Source organism: Pteropus alecto, unplaced genomic scaffold, assembly GCF_000325575.1.
Source record: "Pteropus alecto unplaced genomic scaffold, ASM32557v1 scaffold177, whole genome shotgun sequence".
In the NCBI taxonomy this organism is placed as follows: domain Eukaryota; kingdom Metazoa; phylum Chordata; class Mammalia; order Chiroptera; family Pteropodidae; genus Pteropus; species Pteropus alecto.
In genome coordinates this window covers 839,149-859,849 of record NW_006442207.1, presented here as the reverse complement: position 1 = coordinate 859,849, position 20,701 = coordinate 839,149, and the positions used below count along the sequence as shown (strand labels likewise).

At 38.4% G+C, this 20,701-nt stretch overlaps 1 protein-coding gene across 2 annotated transcripts in view; it reads right to left on the bottom strand.

Moving 5' to 3' along the window:
• CACUL1 (CDK2 associated cullin domain 1) overlaps positions 1-20,701 on the bottom strand; it is a 63,436-nt gene that overhangs the window by 41,919 nt on the left and 816 nt on the right. For both annotated transcript variants that reach the window (XM_015596365.2, XM_006920823.3), the window contains exons 2-3: positions 2,744-2,870; positions 1,753-1,855 (exon numbers count right to left, since the gene is read on the bottom strand). In XM_015596365.2, the coding sequence (XP_015451851.1) occupies positions 1,753-1,855; positions 2,744-2,870 (230 nt within the window). The remainder of the gene's footprint in view (positions 1-1,752; positions 1,856-2,743; positions 2,871-20,701) is intronic.

Below are 20,701 nucleotides of genomic sequence, written 5' to 3'. Positions count from 1 at the left end.
ATGTATGTATGTATGTATGTATGTATGTATGATGCTGGGCTGGTACTGACAACGTGATAATGAAGCAGACAGACATGTTCCTCTGCCCTCTCATAACATCATATGGGGGGGGGGTGCGAGGAAGGGGAACAGCCAAACAAAAAATCATAATCATAATGAACCACAATAATGTACTACCTGTTACAGAAGCACAGATGAGGGGCCCCCAAACCCAGACTTGGAGAAACAAGGTATCAGAGAATGTTTCCCAAAACAAATGATGTCTAAGCTGCAGCCTAAATGTTCACACTGACCAAAAATAAAAGAAGGCAGAGGAGATGGGAGAGTGTTCCGAGCAGTCAAGTTAACAAAAGCCAAGAGGTGAGAGAGTACACAAAATGAAATAAGGAATAAGTTCAATACACAGAAGCAGAGAGGGAAGATACCAGGCTGCAGAAACAGGCAAGAGTCAGATAACAGAGAATCCCTAAATCATATTAAGAAGTTTAGACTTTATTCTAAGAGGAATATAAACTAATCAGATTGTGCTTTATGGCCGCTCTGGCTGAAATCCAAGAATAATTTAGAGTTGTTAGGTCTAGAGCATTTCAGTAAAACACTTAAGATTATGGTGACCTGGACTGGGTAGTAGCGAGTGAACAGAAGTAGACAGGAGCCAAGAGAGAAACAGGATAAAACAGATTTGCCAATAAATTGGATGTGGGAACTCAGGAAGAGGGTAGTGCTCAGAATTAGTAAGCAAATCATTCAAAGCTATAGCACACACATCTTGGATTTCATCTACAATTTGTATACAATGCCTAGGCACTAAATATATTTGCTAAGTGAGCGAAAATGTTGTATTTAGTGGCCAAAAGAAGAAAACATTTTATATAAGAACAAAAAAAAAGTGTGTATTTGGCTATGATAAATATAGCTCTGGCTATAAATTTTTAAAAATTCTACTTAATGCAACAACAGTTTGGGGTAAACAAGACTAAGATACCTCAGACCACAGGTAAGTGAGGGACAATACCCAAGCTCTAACACTTCCTAGTAATTGGCTGTCTCGGAATTGCTGGAGCACATCCCAACTATGGGTGAACCCTGGTAATCTGCTGCCAAGTGAACTTTTCTACACATAGTGAGACTTCTACACCAGAACTCAAATGTGATCTGGCCCCAGCATAGAGGTAGAACCTGCCCTTCAAGCCCAGGAAACTTTACTGAGGCAGAGAGGGATGGGTGGGGATCAAGAGGTCAAGTGCTTCCTTAAACAGAATATTTTCTGCAACTTGCCCCAGATTTTACAGCTGGGATGATGTTCATCTTTTGAGGGTTTATCAACGAAATGCTGACCTCAGCTGTTGTATTAGCAAATTTTAGAAAATGGTTGGCAAACCACTCCTCAAAGATAATTTTTTTGAAGTTCCAGGAAAAATTAAAATATATATGTTTAGATTGCAAATGCCACCAAATACTTAAGTTAACAGAAAAAAAATAAGACTTCAAATAAAAGAAATCTTGACAAGGTAATAAATGGAATCAGTTAAAGTCTGAAATATATCCAATATAAAATTTTCCACAATTTATGTCAAATTTTTAAATAATCTACTCCAAAGATAGGATGATTTGGTCAATATCCATCTAGAAAACATTTATAAATTGACATCACAATCAAATTAACAAGCCTCTGAATGTATATAACACAGGCTAATTCCTACCAGTCAGAAAACCCCAAGGAAGCAAAAATCAATATGATCAGTTCTTTACCTGCAGCTCCTTTGAGACTCTCTCTAAGTGATTAGTTATCTTTTTAATCAGATCACTATACATCTGTTCCGAGTGCTGCTGGCATACACATTTATACACACAACTGTGGGGGGAAAAAAACAAAAAAACAGGAAAACTAAAAGTTAATGATAAAGTACTCAGGTTAAAACATACTTTGGATATACGGTGACTGGTCAAATAATTAATTCAGGCCTAAAATTAGTGACCAATCACAACTTTTAAATAAAAATTTACACCCTGCCCCAATCAGTGTTCAGATGGACAAGGTATTACCACCAGCTACAAATAATCGTTTTGAATACTCTATTACACATTTTATCAGTACCAGATAATCTAATATTTGGTGACAATCTGAGAGTCTGACTACGATAACTATTTACAAACCAGCATCTCTCTTGTTTTATTGAATGTCAAAATAAGAGAGAGTGATACTGAGCAGAAAGTTCCTAACTCACAAAAACATTTACAATGCAACCACTTCGTGCATCACTTGTGTGGAACAACACAGCTGTCACTTCTTCCGCCTGTGACTAGGCTGATCTCACGTCTTATCCCAGCTCCTCACTAATTTGATGCTTCTATTTACCAGGAGGTGGGAACCAAAATAACCAAAGAGAGTTAGAATTGTGTGTCCATTAACATGGACAGATCAAGCCAGGATCTCCCTGTGAGACTAAAAACACATTTTTCCTTTTTGCTGACCTCCACAGTTCCCGCATTACATATGGCAGGGGTGGCAGGCTGAAGTGGGAGAAAGTCTAATCGACTGGTGTTAACTCTATCTTGATTTGAAAACCAATTTTGAAGCAAAAAGTATAAATCAAACCTCTAATCCACAAGTGTGTAACATATAACTTACAGCGCCTCTTCTTACGTATTATATATTATATGCATACATAGCATCATAATTCCGGTTGCCACGAACCTCAATATACCATCTCAAACCCGGATAAATTAAATCTTGACTTACCTGTATATCTGTTCATAGGATATGGGGATATAGTCACCAGGACTCTGGGTTAAAAGCTGATCTATGGCACCATCCAATTTTGGCCAGTATGTGCTCTTATAATCTTCAATAGTTATAACATTCATTACTAAAAGTAAAAAGCAAAATAAATATTACTATGTGCCACATGTGAACACAAACTAGCAATTCTGCACCCTCAAATTGCTTTCTGATTTCACACTGATATCCTATCACCTAAACATGACTCGATTACTATCCCTTTTCCAACTGAAAACAAAAAGTCACCTGGTTAGGGATTTTAAGCCTTTAAAAGGAATTACTATGAATCTGTTCATCTTCAAAAATAACAACAAACAAGCAAATATCATTGGTTTCCCTTCCTGGTTTCTGTGAGCTTCTGTTATCAGTGGAACTTCTCAAACATGCACTGATCTTCAAATACATATTGTCAACGATGTGCCGCAATGGGCTATCTGTGAACCACAATAAAGTTCTAGGAAACTATGAACCCCAGCAATCGATATTTATGGACACCCCTGAGAAAATCTACCCAAGTATGACTATAGGCAATAAAGTCCAAATACTACAGCAACATAAGAGGTTGCTAGGAACCCACAGAGATTTATGGCACCACCAGCACCCTGTAGACCACACCTCTGCCCGAGGCTCTCACCATCCTCCATCTTGGATGAGCCCGACAGGAAAAAAACAGCCATGAACTGGAGGCCTACACCGAAGGCTTTCCTACCGGCTGGCTCATTTCATCACCACGGGTTTAATAAAGTATTTAAAACAGCCGGTTCTAACAATGTTGAAATCCAAAGGTGACAGCTGTTGACACAGTACAACAACAATGAACTGAAACTAATGTTAAAAAGAGCTAACCAAAGCACCTAAGCACCACTACGTCAGGAGACTGGAACTAATACCTCCCAGATCCTGTATGTTACTATTTTACCAGAAACTGGGGGCGGGCAGAGGGTTGACTTCCCCAAAAGTTCATGGTTGATTGCTGGCAGAGATGCCAGGTAAGAGAAAGCCTTTCCCCAGCATCTTCCTATCACATTATGATTTCCAAATCGCAGTCATTCAAGTCAAGATGTTTCTCATATCTATGCACGACTTAAAACGTTTTGTTCAATATTTTCCTTAAATCTTTTTTTTTTTTTGCTTAAATTTATTTTAAAGGACAACTGACAAATGAACGACTGATTTACATGACATGGAATAATCTTTACATACTGTGCTAAGTAAAAGAATCAGACCTAAAAGGTTCCACGTTGTAAAATTCTCACTTATATTACACTAATAAAGGCAAAACTACAGCGAGAACAGATCGTGGTTGCCCGGAGCTAGAAGGTCAGGAAGACGGTCTACAAAGGAACAGCATGGGGAAATTTTCAAGACAATGCACTGTCTTGTATGGATACATCACCCCATACATTTGTCAAAAACAAGAAGTGTACACCACAAAAGTAAAGTTACCGTGTGGAAATTTAAAAATAAATAAACCAGGCTGCAGTGAGTGGTAAAGATGGAATACAAACTGTGATGAATCTCATTTACAAACGAAGCACAAAACCTTCACTGAAGGAAATGGGGAAGAAAAGAAATATTTTGACTACATAAAAGGCTAAAAACAAAAAGAATTGTACATAGGCAAGCTAATGTGCATGCACAAACATACACACACACACACGAAAGAAAGAAGCCAAATCATGTAGTTTTATGGGCCACTGTAAAGACTCTGGCTTTACTCTGAGTAAGATGGGGGCCTTGGAGGGTTTGAGGAAGAACAGAGACCCGATCTGACTTAGATTTTCTATGGATCACTCCGGGGGCTGTGTTAGGAATAAACAGTGTTTAGAGGCTATGAGGTGATAAGGGGCTGGACCAGGTGGTGGCAGAAAGGGCAATGAGAAGAACCAATGAGATCTGCTGCTGGTTTAGACGTGAGATGTGACAGACCAGACAAGGATGACAGCAATGTTTCTGGCCTGAGCAACAAAGGATGAGGCTGCTGTTTACTAAGAGGAGGAGGATATGGGAAAAGCTTAGCGTGTTTGAGAGAGAGGCAGAAACTGTGGGTGTCCCACCCACCTACTTTGTCCACAAAGGCCACTGTCGACACCTACCATTATTTGCCTCTGTGTTCTCTCTGGCTGCCAGGATTGCTCTGCCTGAAGGAGAGACAAGTTGGAAGTTGTGGAGATAACACCTCCGGAGCCACCTTCAAGTAATGACTAATGAGAATTCAAGATAAAAAGCCAGCATCTCCTTTACTCCCAGTGAGGTCCGCATGCTACACTGACTCCCAGAGCTCTCCACTGGGATTCGGCTCCAGCTGCCCACACAGCTGGCTTCTTTCCTGGCCTCCTTACCTTCCCCCCGTCTCATGCCTCTACTCCCTGACAGGTGCTTCACAGAATCACCCCTCTGCACTTAAAACTACTTGCACTTAAAATAAAAAGATCTATCAAAAAGAGAAAAGCAGTGCCATTAAACAGAAGGCAATATAGAAATAAACACAATGTTATTAAGTTCAAGGTAGACCCCACTGCCTGCTAAAGGTTCTGAGACTGCTGGATGCTTTCCCTGCGAAAAAAGGGAGATTGGCAGATGCTGAGAAGTTATTACACACTACCTCCAAAATACTACCTTTCTGCTCTCGGAGGATTCAAAGAAAATTGAAAAAAAAAAACAAAGAAAAACCAAAAACTAAAAAAGAAATCATTTCCCCACTATGTGCTTCTAGGTTACTGAATCCCCTACCCGTGTATCACCTACACCATGTCTTAACACCTGCTATACAGTGAAAGTTAAGACTTAAAGTAAGTGACATGCTCACAAAACTCCGAGTCTCAGAAAGCCAAGAAGTAACAAACCAATGCGACGGGCTCCTCGACTGCTGAGTTCAAGGAACTATATCTATGACCGCAGGTGGGGACACTCTACTTCACTCTTTAGCAAACCACCAAGTCAAAGATATGAAGTAGGAAAAAGACTAAAATGTGAAGTCTGGCAGGTGCGAGTATGACATGAAGTCTCGCTACAGAAACTGTGACTGCTCAGGACTCTCAAGTGTCTTTCACATGGCACTTTTTAAAATGCTCTGCTCTAAATAAATTAATTATTTTTTTTAAAAAAAAGACAATAAAATAAATAAGAATAAAATAAAATGCTGCTTTTAAACATCCTTGAAGAGATTTTAAAACCAAAATGAAAAAGGCATGAGTCACAGTAGAAAATCTTAAAGCCTGTTTCTGCATCCAAAAAAAAAAAAGCTTTATCTATTTCTACTCTATATAATTCTACATATATTTTGCTTGACATATAAATAGGAAGCCAATTCAGTAGACCTCATATGCGGGCTGTTATGGACTCAATGTTTGTGATGCCCCCACCCCCAAGATTTATGTTGAAATCCTCACCCCCTATGTGATCGTGTCAGGAGGTGGGGCCTATATGGTGGAGCCCTCACAAGCGGAATCAATACACCCCGAGACCTCCCTCTCCCATCCCCTTCCACCACTGAGGACCCAGCAAAAAATGGCCAGGAAACCAGACCATGGACAGACTGCGACTCTGCAGGCACCTTGACTTTGGACTTCTCAGCCTTCAGGACTCTGAGAAAAAAATCAGCTACCCACTCTATTCTATTGTTACACTAGCCTGAATGAACTAAGAAAGTAGCTAACGTAACTTTCTCAGATCTCAGGAGAGCAGCCAGTAGTCACCATGCTAGCAAAAGCACAGCAGAACAGACAAGCATCTGCAGTCAGAGGCAGTGTGAAGAGTGAGCACTAGTTGGTATACGCTCTTAGCCAATGATTAGGAAGGTTTCCATAACATTCTGTGGTCAATACTGAAAATGACAATCCAAGAATCTTTAAGATATGTGTTATTTCCTTGCTAATCTCAATCCAATCTTATATTCAAAAAAATGCAAAATATATTAGCTATTTGGTTTCTTTAACATTTGACGCAAACAGCCCCAACGAGTATATATGTGTGCATGTAGTCTTAAACTTTAAAACCAGATCCTCCTGTTAGGAAAATGCAATCAACTGCTTTCAGTTTTGCCCACAGAAAAGTTCAGATTGACCAAAAGAAATGTAAAGTGTAGACCTAAATAAATATGAAATTACCACTAAATTACTGAATTTTATCTAGGTTAGATTTTCCAGTATAAACTAATACACTATTTTTTAAAATGTTTAAAGAAGGCATTATAAACTCAAATGCCTACAAAGGTCCAGGCCAGTAATATAAATGTGTAAAGCAGGCCTGGACTAAGAATAACAAGAGTAGAACACATATGTCATTCAAGTTCAAAAACTTTTAAAACTCTTGTGATAGCCTCAAAATATCATGCCACAAGGATTAAACCTAGAACCACATTTTTGTAAAACAACCTCGTGCAGCCTAAACCCTACTGAAAAAGTAGTTTAACTGACCATTACTAAAATAAAGTGAAATAAAGTCTAAAATACATAAAAGGTTCAGGATATATTATCGGGTTGCTAATAACTGAGAAACTATTAGAGATATGTAATTATACCAAGCAGGAATTAATAAGTTCAACTCTTATACTTTCTTATCCAAGTAATTTATCTAAACTTGACAAATTTATTATCAATCTCCCTCAACTTAGACATAAGTCCCATGGAGGAAGAATTCACTGCTACAGCCCCAACTCCAAACAGTGCCTACCACATGGTTGGTATTCAATAACATATGTGAAGTAAATTAATTTAGAGGAAGTCTAAATAAATGTTTAATATAAAACAATCCAAGGCATACTACTTATTAGTTGTTTTGGAATTAAAGCTTAAATCGTATTTGATTTCACACAGGCTAAAGCAAACCAGGTAAGAACTATTAGTTATTCCTTTTGTTATTTTGTTGTTGTTTATAAGGGGAGGATATATTCAGAAATAATAGCATGCATTATTAATTCATACTTGTTTTACTGCAAAGGCTGGTCATTACCTTATTTCAGTGGTTCTCAAAGTGTGATACCCAGAGCAGCAACAGCATCATCTAGAAACCTTCTAAAGCTTGAGAACCACTGTCTAAAGCTACTTCAGCAGCTCAGGACCGCCAGGAGTCACAGGCATGCCTGTTCTTGACTGCTGGCACAAGTCTGTCTGTTCTGAATAACATGAATTGGAAAGTCAAATAAAGGTGTAAATGTAGCAAAGAAAAAATTTTTAAAGGACAGCTAAGAATGGTTTCATGTCAAAGGCTATTAAAATTCTACTCTTCCAAATCCCTTCTTCCCACCAAAAAAGCTACCTTCATTTAGCATTGACTCCTTAAGACTATAATAATGGCAATTATGAACTAAATGATTAAGCCAAATTTAACAGGCTCAATTATGTCTTAAACATAATGACTTTCTAGATTAACTATAATTAATTACAACTAGATAATCTGGGGTACTAGAAAAAAACCTCTGGGTTTTCTATTTAACTGGCTAGCATATGTGATCTAAGAGAAAAATTACGACTCATTGCCAGAGTGTGCCCTTCTATCAATAACAATAGAGCAAATCTGTGTGGTCCAAAACATTACCACCTGGTAGGATGTTCCGCTCCCTCTAGCACAGGAGGATGGAAATCTTTTGAGTCATGGACAGAGAGAAGCTGAAGACCAAGAACAAAGCCGACAGAAGGAGACTTTTTAAGAGCCTGCCTTTGAGAATAAAGAAAAAGAATAGAGTAGAAGAGGAGGATCAGAATCACAACAGGTAGTTTAGTATGACAAATAAATGGGGTTTTAATCTTCATTAAAAAAAAAAAATCTCAGTTGTTTATTCCTCTCAAAAGTTAAGATTACTTGATACTGGCAAAAGAGACAGTAATACTTACTTGCTCCTAAGAGAACACCCAGTTTTTAAAAAAAGAAAAACAAGTCAGTAACCAAATACTTTAAATATCTTTTTCCTTATTAGGGAAAAAGAAAAAAACAAAACCTGCACCACCTACTCAGGTATATTTTGATTTGCCAATAAAGAAGGTAGCCAACGCTAAGTCCTAATGAAGTCCATTTGTTTCTAAAGGAAGCTAAAACCTTTAAGAAAAAAAAAAAAGTCCCACACTTTAGGTGTCTCTCTTTGAGGAGTGTCTAAGTTTTAGGATTTGTGGTTTGCATAATTTAAAAACTATGTTTAAACACTATGGACAATATAAAGTGTCTACTGCGATGACGAAGAAGTCATTCTTTGTAATGTTGTCACATCCATGTACACTGTGAAGTTACATTCATGTAAACAAATAACTAGCTAACACTGATGCCTTATTTTTATTTTAAGTCCTCATTAACACATTCTTTCAGGGTTCTGTGCTTCTGACCCCATCCTATTCTAATGCCCCAAAAAGAAAACATTTGGGTTCATACTAACTATATGAAACTATAACTTCCCTTTATGCCTTGCTTCAAATAACACGTTTCTTTACCCAAACACTGAAAAAACTGGTATAGGAAATAAATCTCACTGTGGTTTTACTGCTTAGAAATTCACACATTTCTCAATCTGAGGAAATGGAATAGAATAGTAGAAACTTCCTTCACACTATTTTAAAACTCTGAAAACTAGCTGCAGTGTCCTACTGGCAATACTGAAATCTACACTCCTTTAGAATAGTTACTGCATAACATTATTCTACAATTGTCACACTTGAGCCCGTGACACAGTTTCTGAACTTAACATGTTATGATAGTACATATATGAAAAGGTCAACAGCTATCATGACCTCCATTGTGGCTCCAACTAACCCAAAATTTCACAATATTCAAATAGAAAGCATCTGCTCAATTGAGATTACATAGGTGTAAACCATGCTAAGTGCAGGTCTGCCACAGTTTTAAAATTCTGTGACTTCCTGCAAGGTTTAAATGAGTTAACCTTTCCATGGCATTAAGACCCAGGGAAGTTTAACTGTGAAGTGGTAGCATAAGGCAGTGTTGTGCGGAGGACCCTGAGAAGTTCAGGATAGAGGACAGGATACAATGAATGTGGGTTAGAGGCAGAGAGTTGGCTGGGTGGGAGGTGAAGATTGGTTGCAAGTCTGTAGACTAAACAGTAAAAAAAGAGAAGTGTTATTCTGCACAGAAACTGAAAGATAAAAGCTTAGGACTTCATGACAGATACACAGTAGATGGGGGTGGGGGGTGCATGTGTGTGTGTATAAAGCACAGGGCTGAGGGATTTTAAATAAAAGTCAACAGTCAACATCAGAAATACTCAAAACATCTAATCCTGCTCCTTCTCTTTAATTCCAGAATGCTGTTAGCCAGGAGAAATGAACTTTACTTCCTGTTCCACCTACCCACCACCCTCTCTGCCCTCCAGTCATTCTCCCAGAATGGAAGATCCTTCCCTGGGGAAACTGAACAGTCCCAGAGAAGAGACATTCACATACTAATATCTGGTAGTTCCTCAACAAATAGCAGCTCTGCATCCAATTAGCCTGAAGAGAAGCCCAACACACTTAGAAAGGCCCCCTGCGAACACACAACTACCAATTAGCCTTTTTCACTTTTAAATATGAAGACAGCACTAAGGATCACCAAGATTTGCAAAGTCTCAGACATGAGAAATCAAAACAAATAAAAATGGAAAAGATAAAAACAAAGATAATTAAGAGAAAAGAAGAAAACTTCAAAAAAAAACCACCTATAATTATTATCCTCAGAAAGGTAAGATAAAAATTAAAAACACTGCCATGAAAATGAAGCAATCCAAATGCTCTTAAAATTAAAAATCAACCATTGTTAAAAATCCAACAGAAGAAAGAAAACATCAAGGAACTCTCCCAGAATAGAGCAAAAACCGGTTAAATGACTTGGAGAATCAAAACAGAAAATTCGACATTTGACTACCAATAATTCCAGAGAAAAGGGAAAACAGAGAAAATGTAAAGGAAGAAAGATATTGGCACATTAATATAATAGCCTGGAAATGTTCTCAAAGGGAAAAAGGTCACATATAAAAGAACAAGAAAACGGCGCCTGAATTCTCCATTCTAACACTGCAAGATTAAAGTCAATGAAGCAACACTTTAAAAATTCCAAGGAAGAAAAATTTTCAGTTAAGAATTCTATATCCAAACGGTCAATCAAGTGTCAATGCAGCATTTTCAAACATGCAAGACCTGAAACTATCACCCACACATTTTGTCAGAAGGCTACTACAAGGTTATGTTCCACACACACACACACACACACACACACACACACACACACGGAACACACCAAGGTAAAGGAAGACATCAAGTAACTATCTGGGAAGTCCTTGAGTGGCAAACTATGCAGGGGGGCGTAATCAGGAATAAACAGGAACAGGAGACTAACAGAGTCACAAGCAGACAAAAGGAAATGCTGATTAAGTGAGCGTTTCAATAACACCAGTGATAGGTATATGGTGAATATGATGAAGCTGTTGAAAAGTTTTTAAGAATGTTTAACAAAAATTATGCAAGTATAAAAAACGCAACTAATAACCAAGTTCTTTCTATGTGAAAGAAAATGTAATCTGAGTTCACTCCTAGCCCTTGAGTGAACATTTACACAGTCATGATGTTAATATGGTTTTTACTGATTGAACCAAAAAATTGTAATATTAAGAAGACTGAAAAGGTGAGGTGTATAGAAATACAAGAAAACTAAATCCTCACCTTAACGGGCAGTCAATAGATAAAAGTGATAAATTAAGCAATAACCCTATCAACACATTGAAATGTGTAGATAAATATAAGAAACAGCTAAAAGAATTAAAAGTGATTGAGAACCAGGTCTAGGAATGGGAAGGGGGAGGAAAGGAACCACTGATTTTCATTATGTGACTTTTCATAGTTTGAGTTTTTAAATTATAAATCTGTATTTTAAAAAGAGCCAAGTTTTGTTTTAAGGCCAAAGAGTTTGGTGAATCTTAAATCTTCAAAAATGGAAAAATAAATCTAGTGAAATTAAATTTTTGTCTCAGTAGTTCCAATATTCTAAGGCACAGAAATGAGAAAGCTCAGAATTGACCAACTGCCTACTGGACCTCTCTACCTGAATGGTCCATAAACACCTTAAAAAGAGAGAGAGATGCATGTGCGCGAACACACGCGCACACACACACCATCCATACACCTTCCACATCCGGGTCAAAGGCAGCGCCAATTCCCAGACATCCAAACCAACAATCTTCAGTCTCTAGCCTCCCTTCTTCAGCCCCAAATTCTGTAGACTCTAGTCCCCAAATATTTGCAAAATCTGAAACAAACTCTCTTCCAATGCTTTATTTGTTCAAGCCTCATCTCGACTACAATTACAACCCCTAACTAGTTTTAGGCCTCCATTCTCTTTCCTTTCTAATCTAAACTAATACATTGAGAAATTTCACCAAGTTGACTCCCTAAATTCCCTCCAGTGGCTCCTATTCTCATAGAAGAAAATCCTACCTCTAACATGGCATGCATGCCCTTCACTCTCGAGACCTTTCTATCTCTCCAGGTTTAACTGTGCCACTATCTATGTGCCTCATGCCCTATGTTCCAACAATAATTTCAACTCCAGGTCTTCAGCACAGGCTGTCCCCTCTGCAAAGAAGTCTCTTCGAGTCCTCCTCGATTCTCCTGACAAACTTCTATTCATTTTCATAATGGTTCTGTTTCCTCTGTGCTACCATGTACACACATAACTTTACTATTCAATCATAATTATCTGTCCATCATCTCCTACACTAAACTGTGTCTCATTCATCACCAGAGACTAAACTATTACACTGGCATCCAAAAAGAAATAAATCAATATCTATTGAATAAAACACCATTCGGATGTGTAGTCAGCAACCTACAATTACAAATTACAGGTCTCAGCAACTCTACAGAGGTTAATAGTCAAATGTCCACAAAAGCAGGAAGAAAAAGCAAAAGGCCAGTTTGCCCTGTCACGACATATTATGAAAAGATATCAACAATAATTTTTTATATAACACTTAACAGTTTACAATGTGATTACATATGGTCTACAACTTACAGTTACAGTTTAAAGAGAAAGTAAACAGCATTCATTCTCTTTAGGGATTTTGGACTGGGCCTTACAGAAACACTACAATGGCTTTCTCTACAGCTTCATCAATGCCACTTTGTGCAATACATGTTAAAAAAAAATGGCAAGACAAGATCCCCAACAGGATTCCAGAATTTAGCCAATCAATATCTTACCAATGCTTGCTGCAGCACTCCACTAACCTGGAAGGCAAGAAGATACCAAACCACCACCATCGGACGCTGCCGACACAGTGCACGTTTTAAGACCTGGATACTGATCCACCAACGTAAAACCATCAACCAATGTGAAAACTGGCAGACACAACCTGATCAAGTAAAAGGCAACTTTATTTAGGATTTAATAAAATCAGTTAATAACTTCAATTCAAAAGTCAATGTTTAACACATTTTTGAACCACTAATTTAAAAATCAGAATAATTTCACTGAGTTCAATTTAAAATACTGGGATGCTTTTGTTCACCAGAAGAGAACCTATAGGTGTGCACCGGGTTAATAATTCTCCTGAAATCATGGCACAGTACCATCAATCAATGCAAGATCCCTCCTTTCCTCCCTCCCTCCATCCATTGCCTTTTAGCCTCATAACCGAGTCCCACCTGCCCCCACCACCCAACACATTTAGACAGGAAACCTTTCTATTGTTTAATATATTTGGAACATGAGCAGATATGACATATGCTACATCTGAGCAGAAGCAGTAAAAGCCATTGCGTGTTTGTGTCCACTCTTCTCTTTGCCTCTGCCAAGAAAGACAAGACCCAAAAAAGAGCTTCGCTTCACAATGAGATGACATGTAAAGAGCCACAGCCAATTGTCAGCCACTAACATAACATGAGCACGAAATAAACCTTTGTTCTGTATGCTCCTGGGATTTCAGGGTTATCATCATGGAAAAGAAACTAACATACAATGGAAGTTAAACTAAATAATTATGCTTCCTGAATTAGGTTCCACCAATGAGATACATCTGAGTGAGATTTGGAAGGTCAAAGCGAGGCAAAGGATATATTATTGCTGCTGCTGGTTCTGGCAAGTAAGGTTAACTTAAAGACGTGAGAGTTTGTGGCCGCCAAACTCCAAATTCCAGGGTCTGGTCACCAAGGATGAGGGAGGCAGGGGCAGCAATGCAGGAATGGCGGCAGCGGCCTGGCTCTGCAAGGCAGCGTGAGCAGAGCAGCCTCACTGCCTTCTATACCGCTCACCTCTCCAACGATTTCTAACTTGCCTCATTTCCGCTACGAAATCCGTTCTGGTTTGATGCCTAGAGCAGGTTCTTGTGCTGAACTGTCTGTGACTGAAAAAGTATTTGGTACCGTGATAGTTACAGGACACAGACTAGCTAGGAAGCTGGTTTTGGTTTCCGACCCATTGCCACCCACCATGACACTGCAACCATTAGATAACATGATACTAACGTCCAGTGTGTAGCAGTAGAGCGTTATTTAAATTATCACCTGTAGATATCTGGAAAAAAGTTCTTGAAGAAAACAATTTGAGAGACTGCTTTGGCAGTTAGGATGGAAATGAGAAATACAAGGACTGTGGACTGGGCTGACTTTGACAACAGGTGAAGGCTTTAAGAAAATGGTTAGATCGATAAACACATGACCAAAGAACATCCAAGACTGCCATAAAATAATCTCTTCATTCTTATAGGCACAGGGTTGAAAAAGCCAATAGCACATGTAAAAGGGAAATGTGAAATAAAACCACAGTGAGGCTCAAATTCACAAGACTGACAACATGCAGATGTGAAGCCTAGCTAGTACAAGCATCAGTAACATCAGCAAGTGTGTGGAGCAACTTAAATGCTCATAAATTGCTGGTGGGGATGTACGATGGAATAACCACTTTGGAAAAGAGTTGAGCAGTTTCTCTAAAGTTAAACATATAGTTAAAATATGACCAAGCAATTCTACTTGTAGGCATTTATATGAAAACCTATATCCACACGAAACCTTCTACCTGATTGTTCGTAGCAGCTTTATTAATAATGACCCAAAATGGAGACAACCCAAATGATTACCAACAGATGACTACATATACAATTTGTGGTATATCCCCAAAAAGAATAGTACTCAGCCTTAAAAAGTAATAACTGACATATGCAAGAATGAGGATGAATCTCAAAAACAAGGTGAAGGAAAGAGGCCAAGCATGAAATAATACAGATTTTATGATTCCGTTTGTATGAAAACCTAGCGACAGAAATCAGTGGTCACCCGGGGCTAGAGGCAAGGAAGCGCGACAAGTATTTTAATGGTGAAAATGCATCTCTTGATGTTGTAGTGGTTACTACTGGACAGTACTTGGGCCTCTCACACTCCTACATGTCTTGTTCAGTGTGTGAAGACTGCAAGCACCAAACCAATCACTCTTGAACCTGGGCCCCTCTACAGCTGGTTACCTTAAAAAAAGAGGTAATGTCTTCCCCCAGGCAAAGAGCAGGCTTGCTTACCGGATTCTATAAAAGTAGTGGATTCCCCAAGTTCAACATTCTTCAGCTGCCAACACAAACCCACTTGAGGGAGCATCCATCTTGGCCATATTGTGTCACCCCAGGAGGACTTGGGAGGAAGGGGAACCTATGCAAATAAGCTGATTCTCATGCTATCTGCTGTGCCATGAATAACATATTTCTTTCTCTGACCCAGGAGTTTCCCAGCTTTTGCCAGCATCCAGTAATAACAGTAATAGGCTAGCTTTCAGTAGCTTGCCCAAATCCCAGAGCAAATAGTTACACCAGTCGAAATTCATCAAACTACATGCCTAAAGTAGGTATTTTATTGAATATAAACGGAGGAGGGAGAAAAGAAAAGGTAGAGAAGAAAGAAGAAAATGGACAAGGGGAGAGAAGATGAAGAAGAGAGAGTCAGGAAGGAGGAGGAGGAGGTCAGGACACCAGGAATTCCTTAGCAGGAGGAATGAATCCGGACTTATTATGGCAGGAATTTTAGAATGTTTTTATCATCACACACACACACACACACACACACACTTTCTCTCTCTGTCTCTCTCTCTCTCCCCGCCCCTTCCCTTCCTCTCTCTCACTCCTTCTCTTCCTCTAACTGTCCTCTGAGAAGACCCTTCACCAAGGAATTGAGAAATATGGGTGAAGGATGCATAACATCCTTGAAAAATGTTGGGGTGGCTGTCCTTTGTAGTTCTGGGTTAAAGATGGGCAATATTGTCATTGAAAGGGGCGCCCTGATTCCACCAGGATAGTGGGATTCTTAGAGTGATAAAGGATAAGTAGAAACATTGAATCCTCAGATATAAAATGGGCATGATTAGGACAACAAACAGCAGGACCAGACTGATTATCAGAACGGCTTGGATCTCTGGCGGTGGCTAACCATGGTGTCCTTAGGAAAACAGACAGGCATTACACATTAAGGTATTACTTGATGTGTATAATGGGAAGGAAAAAAAAACTCCAGGTATAGCTAACAGAGGCCTGATTTAAGTGACCACAATGGAGTTATGCTAGGCACCTCACTTAATATCCAGACTGAGCCTGTTTACAGACACAGAGCTCCAGGAATAGAAGAGAGGATGGGTTCCACTGAGGAGACGCTACAAAACTGCACCAAGAGCATACCTGAGAGCATACCTGAGGTCTTCTTCCCAGCCCTTTCCAATAGAGTACGCAGCTATTTATCTAGGGAACAGTACATCTGGGAAGCAGACTCACTCAGGCTGTTCAGTAGTTACACAATACTGGCTCGAAGCTGACAGCAATCCTTAGGGACCAGAATGTCACTGTGGTAAACCAGTCATATCAGCTGTGGATGCCACACTGATAAGTAGTGTTCTGGCTTCAATCCATCTCATAGTGGGCCCATCCTGCATTTCCCAGTTTCCGAACGCACAGTTAATCCTGGCTCCCTGAACTATGGAGTAAGGACTATTCGTGTAGGCAGGGTCAAGGAAAGTCCCCTGGATGTGCCCCTTCCTACCAAAATAATAAACCCAAAGCACATCCCTGTGGGGAACAACTTCAAAGCCGTGAAAGATACCAGGATGGTGACTGTTACGGCACTCCAATTTCATTAGCCTATTTGGCCAGAGCAGAGGAGCTAGGTCTAAGAGAATACAAATTATAGCAAATCAAACCAAGTGGTGACTACCATTGTAGTTGCTGTTCCAGACATGGTCTCTTTATAGGGACAAATCCTCATAGTCTCTAGGACCTAGTATGCATCCATCAGGCTAACAAATGCTTTTTAAAAATTTATTCCAAAAACAATCAGAGCTGTTTTCATCCAACAGTCCAGAAGTACACTTTCACCATCATAGAGCAGGGCTACACCAACACTCCAGCTGGCTTTCATCATCTAGTTTACAGAGACTTTGGGCATCTCAAACCTTACAGGTCCACTGCACTGCTAGTCCTATCAAGCAGATCCTCTATCCTATCTCCCCACCCACACTTGGTACTATCCAGCTTTCTAATGTTTGCTAACCTAACAGGTGAGAGAAGACATTATTTTAATTTGCATGTCTCTGATTATTTAATAATTTCAAACATCTTTCTACGCTTCCTACGTTGTAATCTATTAATATCTTTTGCCTATTTTTCTACAGGGGTCGCTGCCCTTTTTATTGATGTGTAGTCCTTTGTCTAGATATTAATCCCTTGTTAATTTTAGGCACTGCAAATATGTTCTCCCATTCTTTCATCCATCTTTCACTGAATGAAAATCCTTGATTTTTATACAACGTAATTTTTCACTTTATAAGTTTGTGAAGCTATAAGAAGTCCTTCTCAGTCCCTGAGACCTACAGCACCTCTCTTCTATTAATTTTACCATTTTTCCTTTCATATTTAGATCTTTAATTTATCTAGAGTCCATCTTGTTTATGGTGTTAGGCTTGCTCACATATAGTGAGCAACTCTCCCTGACATGACTCCTTCCTCCAGTGATTTACAATGCCACCTTGAAGTTCTGAACAGATATAGGTAAGTCTATGCTCTGTGATTTGTTCTCCCAGTCTATTTTTTTGTTCTTTCATTTATACTAGTTTTTATTGCTACTGCCTTGAAATAGTATCTTAACTTCTGATAAGGCAAGCCCCATTAAAGCAAATCTCTAAGACTGATTTAGGTTTTGACAAATTTTATCCTGTCTGCCATATAAATTTTAGATTTAGGTGATTGAGTTTGTCAGACAAACCAAATGGAATTTTGATGGCATTTTAATTAAATTTATAGATTAAAAATGGAGAAAACTGACATTCTTATAATAAGTACTCTTAATCCAAGAGCAAGAAAAGTTTTTCCGTTTATTCAGATCCTCTTCTAGTTCCTTACTAAAGTTTTAAAGTTTGCTCCTTAAGTTTTATGTATTCTTGCATTAATTCCTAGAGACTTTATAGTTTTGTTACTATTATTTTATACAATATTTACTTTTGATTGTCTTTAATAGTTGGTTATTGCTAGCACAGTAAATACTATTAATTTGGGGGGGGGGGCGGCGAGGCAACCCTTGGTTGACCTCACAGATTGCAAGGACCTCGTCAGTTTACAATCCCTTACTTTTTATTTTTTACGCCTACAGCACCTGGTCTTCCTAGGTGGTCTCCCATCCAAGTACTAAGCCTGATCCTGCTTAGCTTCCAAGATCAGATGGGATTGGGCTTGTTCAGGGTAATACTATTAATTTTTGTAAGTTGATCTTAAATCCAGTAGCCCTGCTAAACTCTTACTAGTTCTAATAGTTTCTATTTTGATTCTAATTGTTCTTCTAGGTAAGTGATATTATCTACAAATAATGAGTTTATTGTTTCCCTTCCTATCCTATACTTCCCATTTTTTCCTTTTATAGTGTTAGCCAGGACCTTTCTTACCATGTTAAACAGTAACAATGATGGAGGCATCCTTACTGTCACCGGGCTTAAAGTGACTATATCTAAAATTCCTCCATTATGTATTATTATTTGCTGTAGGATTTTGGTTATGATTTTCACACAGTTATCTTCTGAGCTTGCTAAGAGTTCATCATATATAGGTGCTGGATTTTGGTGAATAATTTTATGGTATCAAGATAATCATTTTTCTCCTTTTGCCTATTAATGGGATAAATTACATTGATAAATGTTAAACCATGCTTATGTTCTTAAACTCTGTGGATCGTAATTCTTTCAACATACCGTTGGATTTGATGAGCTAGTTTATTGTGTAGGATCTTTATATCTTTGCTAGAAAGTGAAACAGATCTATAATTTTCTCATATTATCCTTATTTAGATTTAGAATCGAGGTTTCACTAACCTCATAAAATGAGTTTGGTGTCTTTTTTTTTCTATTTCCCATAAAAACTTGTGAAAAGGAGTTAAGTAATATTTAAAAGTTCAATGTTACTTACTTATAAGATTATCCAGGTCCAGATTTTTGAAAGGGGAGGTCCTTAAGTACCATTTCAGTTTATTAAATATTTATTAGTTCAAACTATCTATTTCTTCTGACACCAATTTTCACAGTTCATAGTTTTCTAAGAATTTAAACATTTCATCTAGGCTTTCAAATTTATTAATCCACAGCAATTCATAAAATTATTTTTTTAATCTCATGCTTATAGTTATTTCCCATTTTTCACTTATTTTATTTGCGTCTTTTCTTCTTGATCAATCTTATCAGAGGTCTGTCTAGCTTATTAATCTTCAAAGAACAATTTTTTGGTTTGGCAAATCTTTTTGTTCCTAATTTTACTGATTTCTGTTTATAGATTCTTGAACTCTTCAAACGAATTGTTTGAGCACTAAAGCAAGCTTCCTTCAGCATTTAGATAGGTTGCCCCACTACTCTGTCCAAGGTCTGGTTTTACCACATAGACTTCAACACACAAACTATACAATATTATTCTCATGTATGCGTAACACAGAAAAAAATAAAATACAAATCTTACCAACCATACCTACATATGAATATCTTTGACTAAAGCAGTATCTTGAAGGCAAGTAAGTGAGGTTATATGCTGTTCCTACACACACACAAAATGTGTAAGGCTGTAATTATATATCTGAATCAAAGCAAACATTTCTCTGCAGTGCTAATTGGACAATTACTGGTATACTTTGATAAAAGTGTAACTAGATAAAATTAGTAACTAGAAATCTCCAGTTGCTTTACCAGATGCCATTCAAAACTCGCAGTTATTAATAGGAGAGAAAAATCTGGCTGTGACGCTCAATTTCCACCGCCCCCCTCAAAAAAAAAAAAGCCCACTCAAAGCAAAGCCACATTTTTTTTTTTCCTAGCTATGGAAGCATACATCTTAGCTAGGGGCAGTTTCAGATTACCAAATAGATTTTAGTCTTAAAGTTTTCTGCCTGCAATTGAGTGTTAAGGCAGATCACCAACATAAAGTTCAACACGCAACAGAATTTTGGATTTGGACACATGCTGAATGGCTTATTCTTAGGTGTAGGCTTTGAAAATAATTTTATACATTATGAGCTTCAAAACGAACGTCGCAGTTCCCACGGCAATAGTTTACTCAAGTAGCATCTCATACATCTGCCTATCAGGATGCAGGTGTATACCGAAGAGAAAGAACGAGGTGTAGATATAGGTCAACTTTCTAATTCCTGACTTGTTTAACACAGCCAGGCTAAAAGCACAAAAACAGAAGTTGCTAGATTTCTTCTCTCGAGCTGCAAAAAAGAGTGAAGGCCTCTCTCGCTATTGAAACTCGGGATGCCTTATTTTCCCCCTCACGTTTGAGGGTGAAACTTTAAGGAATAAGACGGAGAAGAAAAGAGTTTCTTAAGATTGAGTGACAGCCGGTGGTGATAAGGGTCGCTTTTGGCGAACTTGGGGCTGTATGCGTACCAGGCTGCTTCTCTAGGTCAGGTAATACAAGAAGCCAGGGCCGCTCCAGTGCTGGCCGCA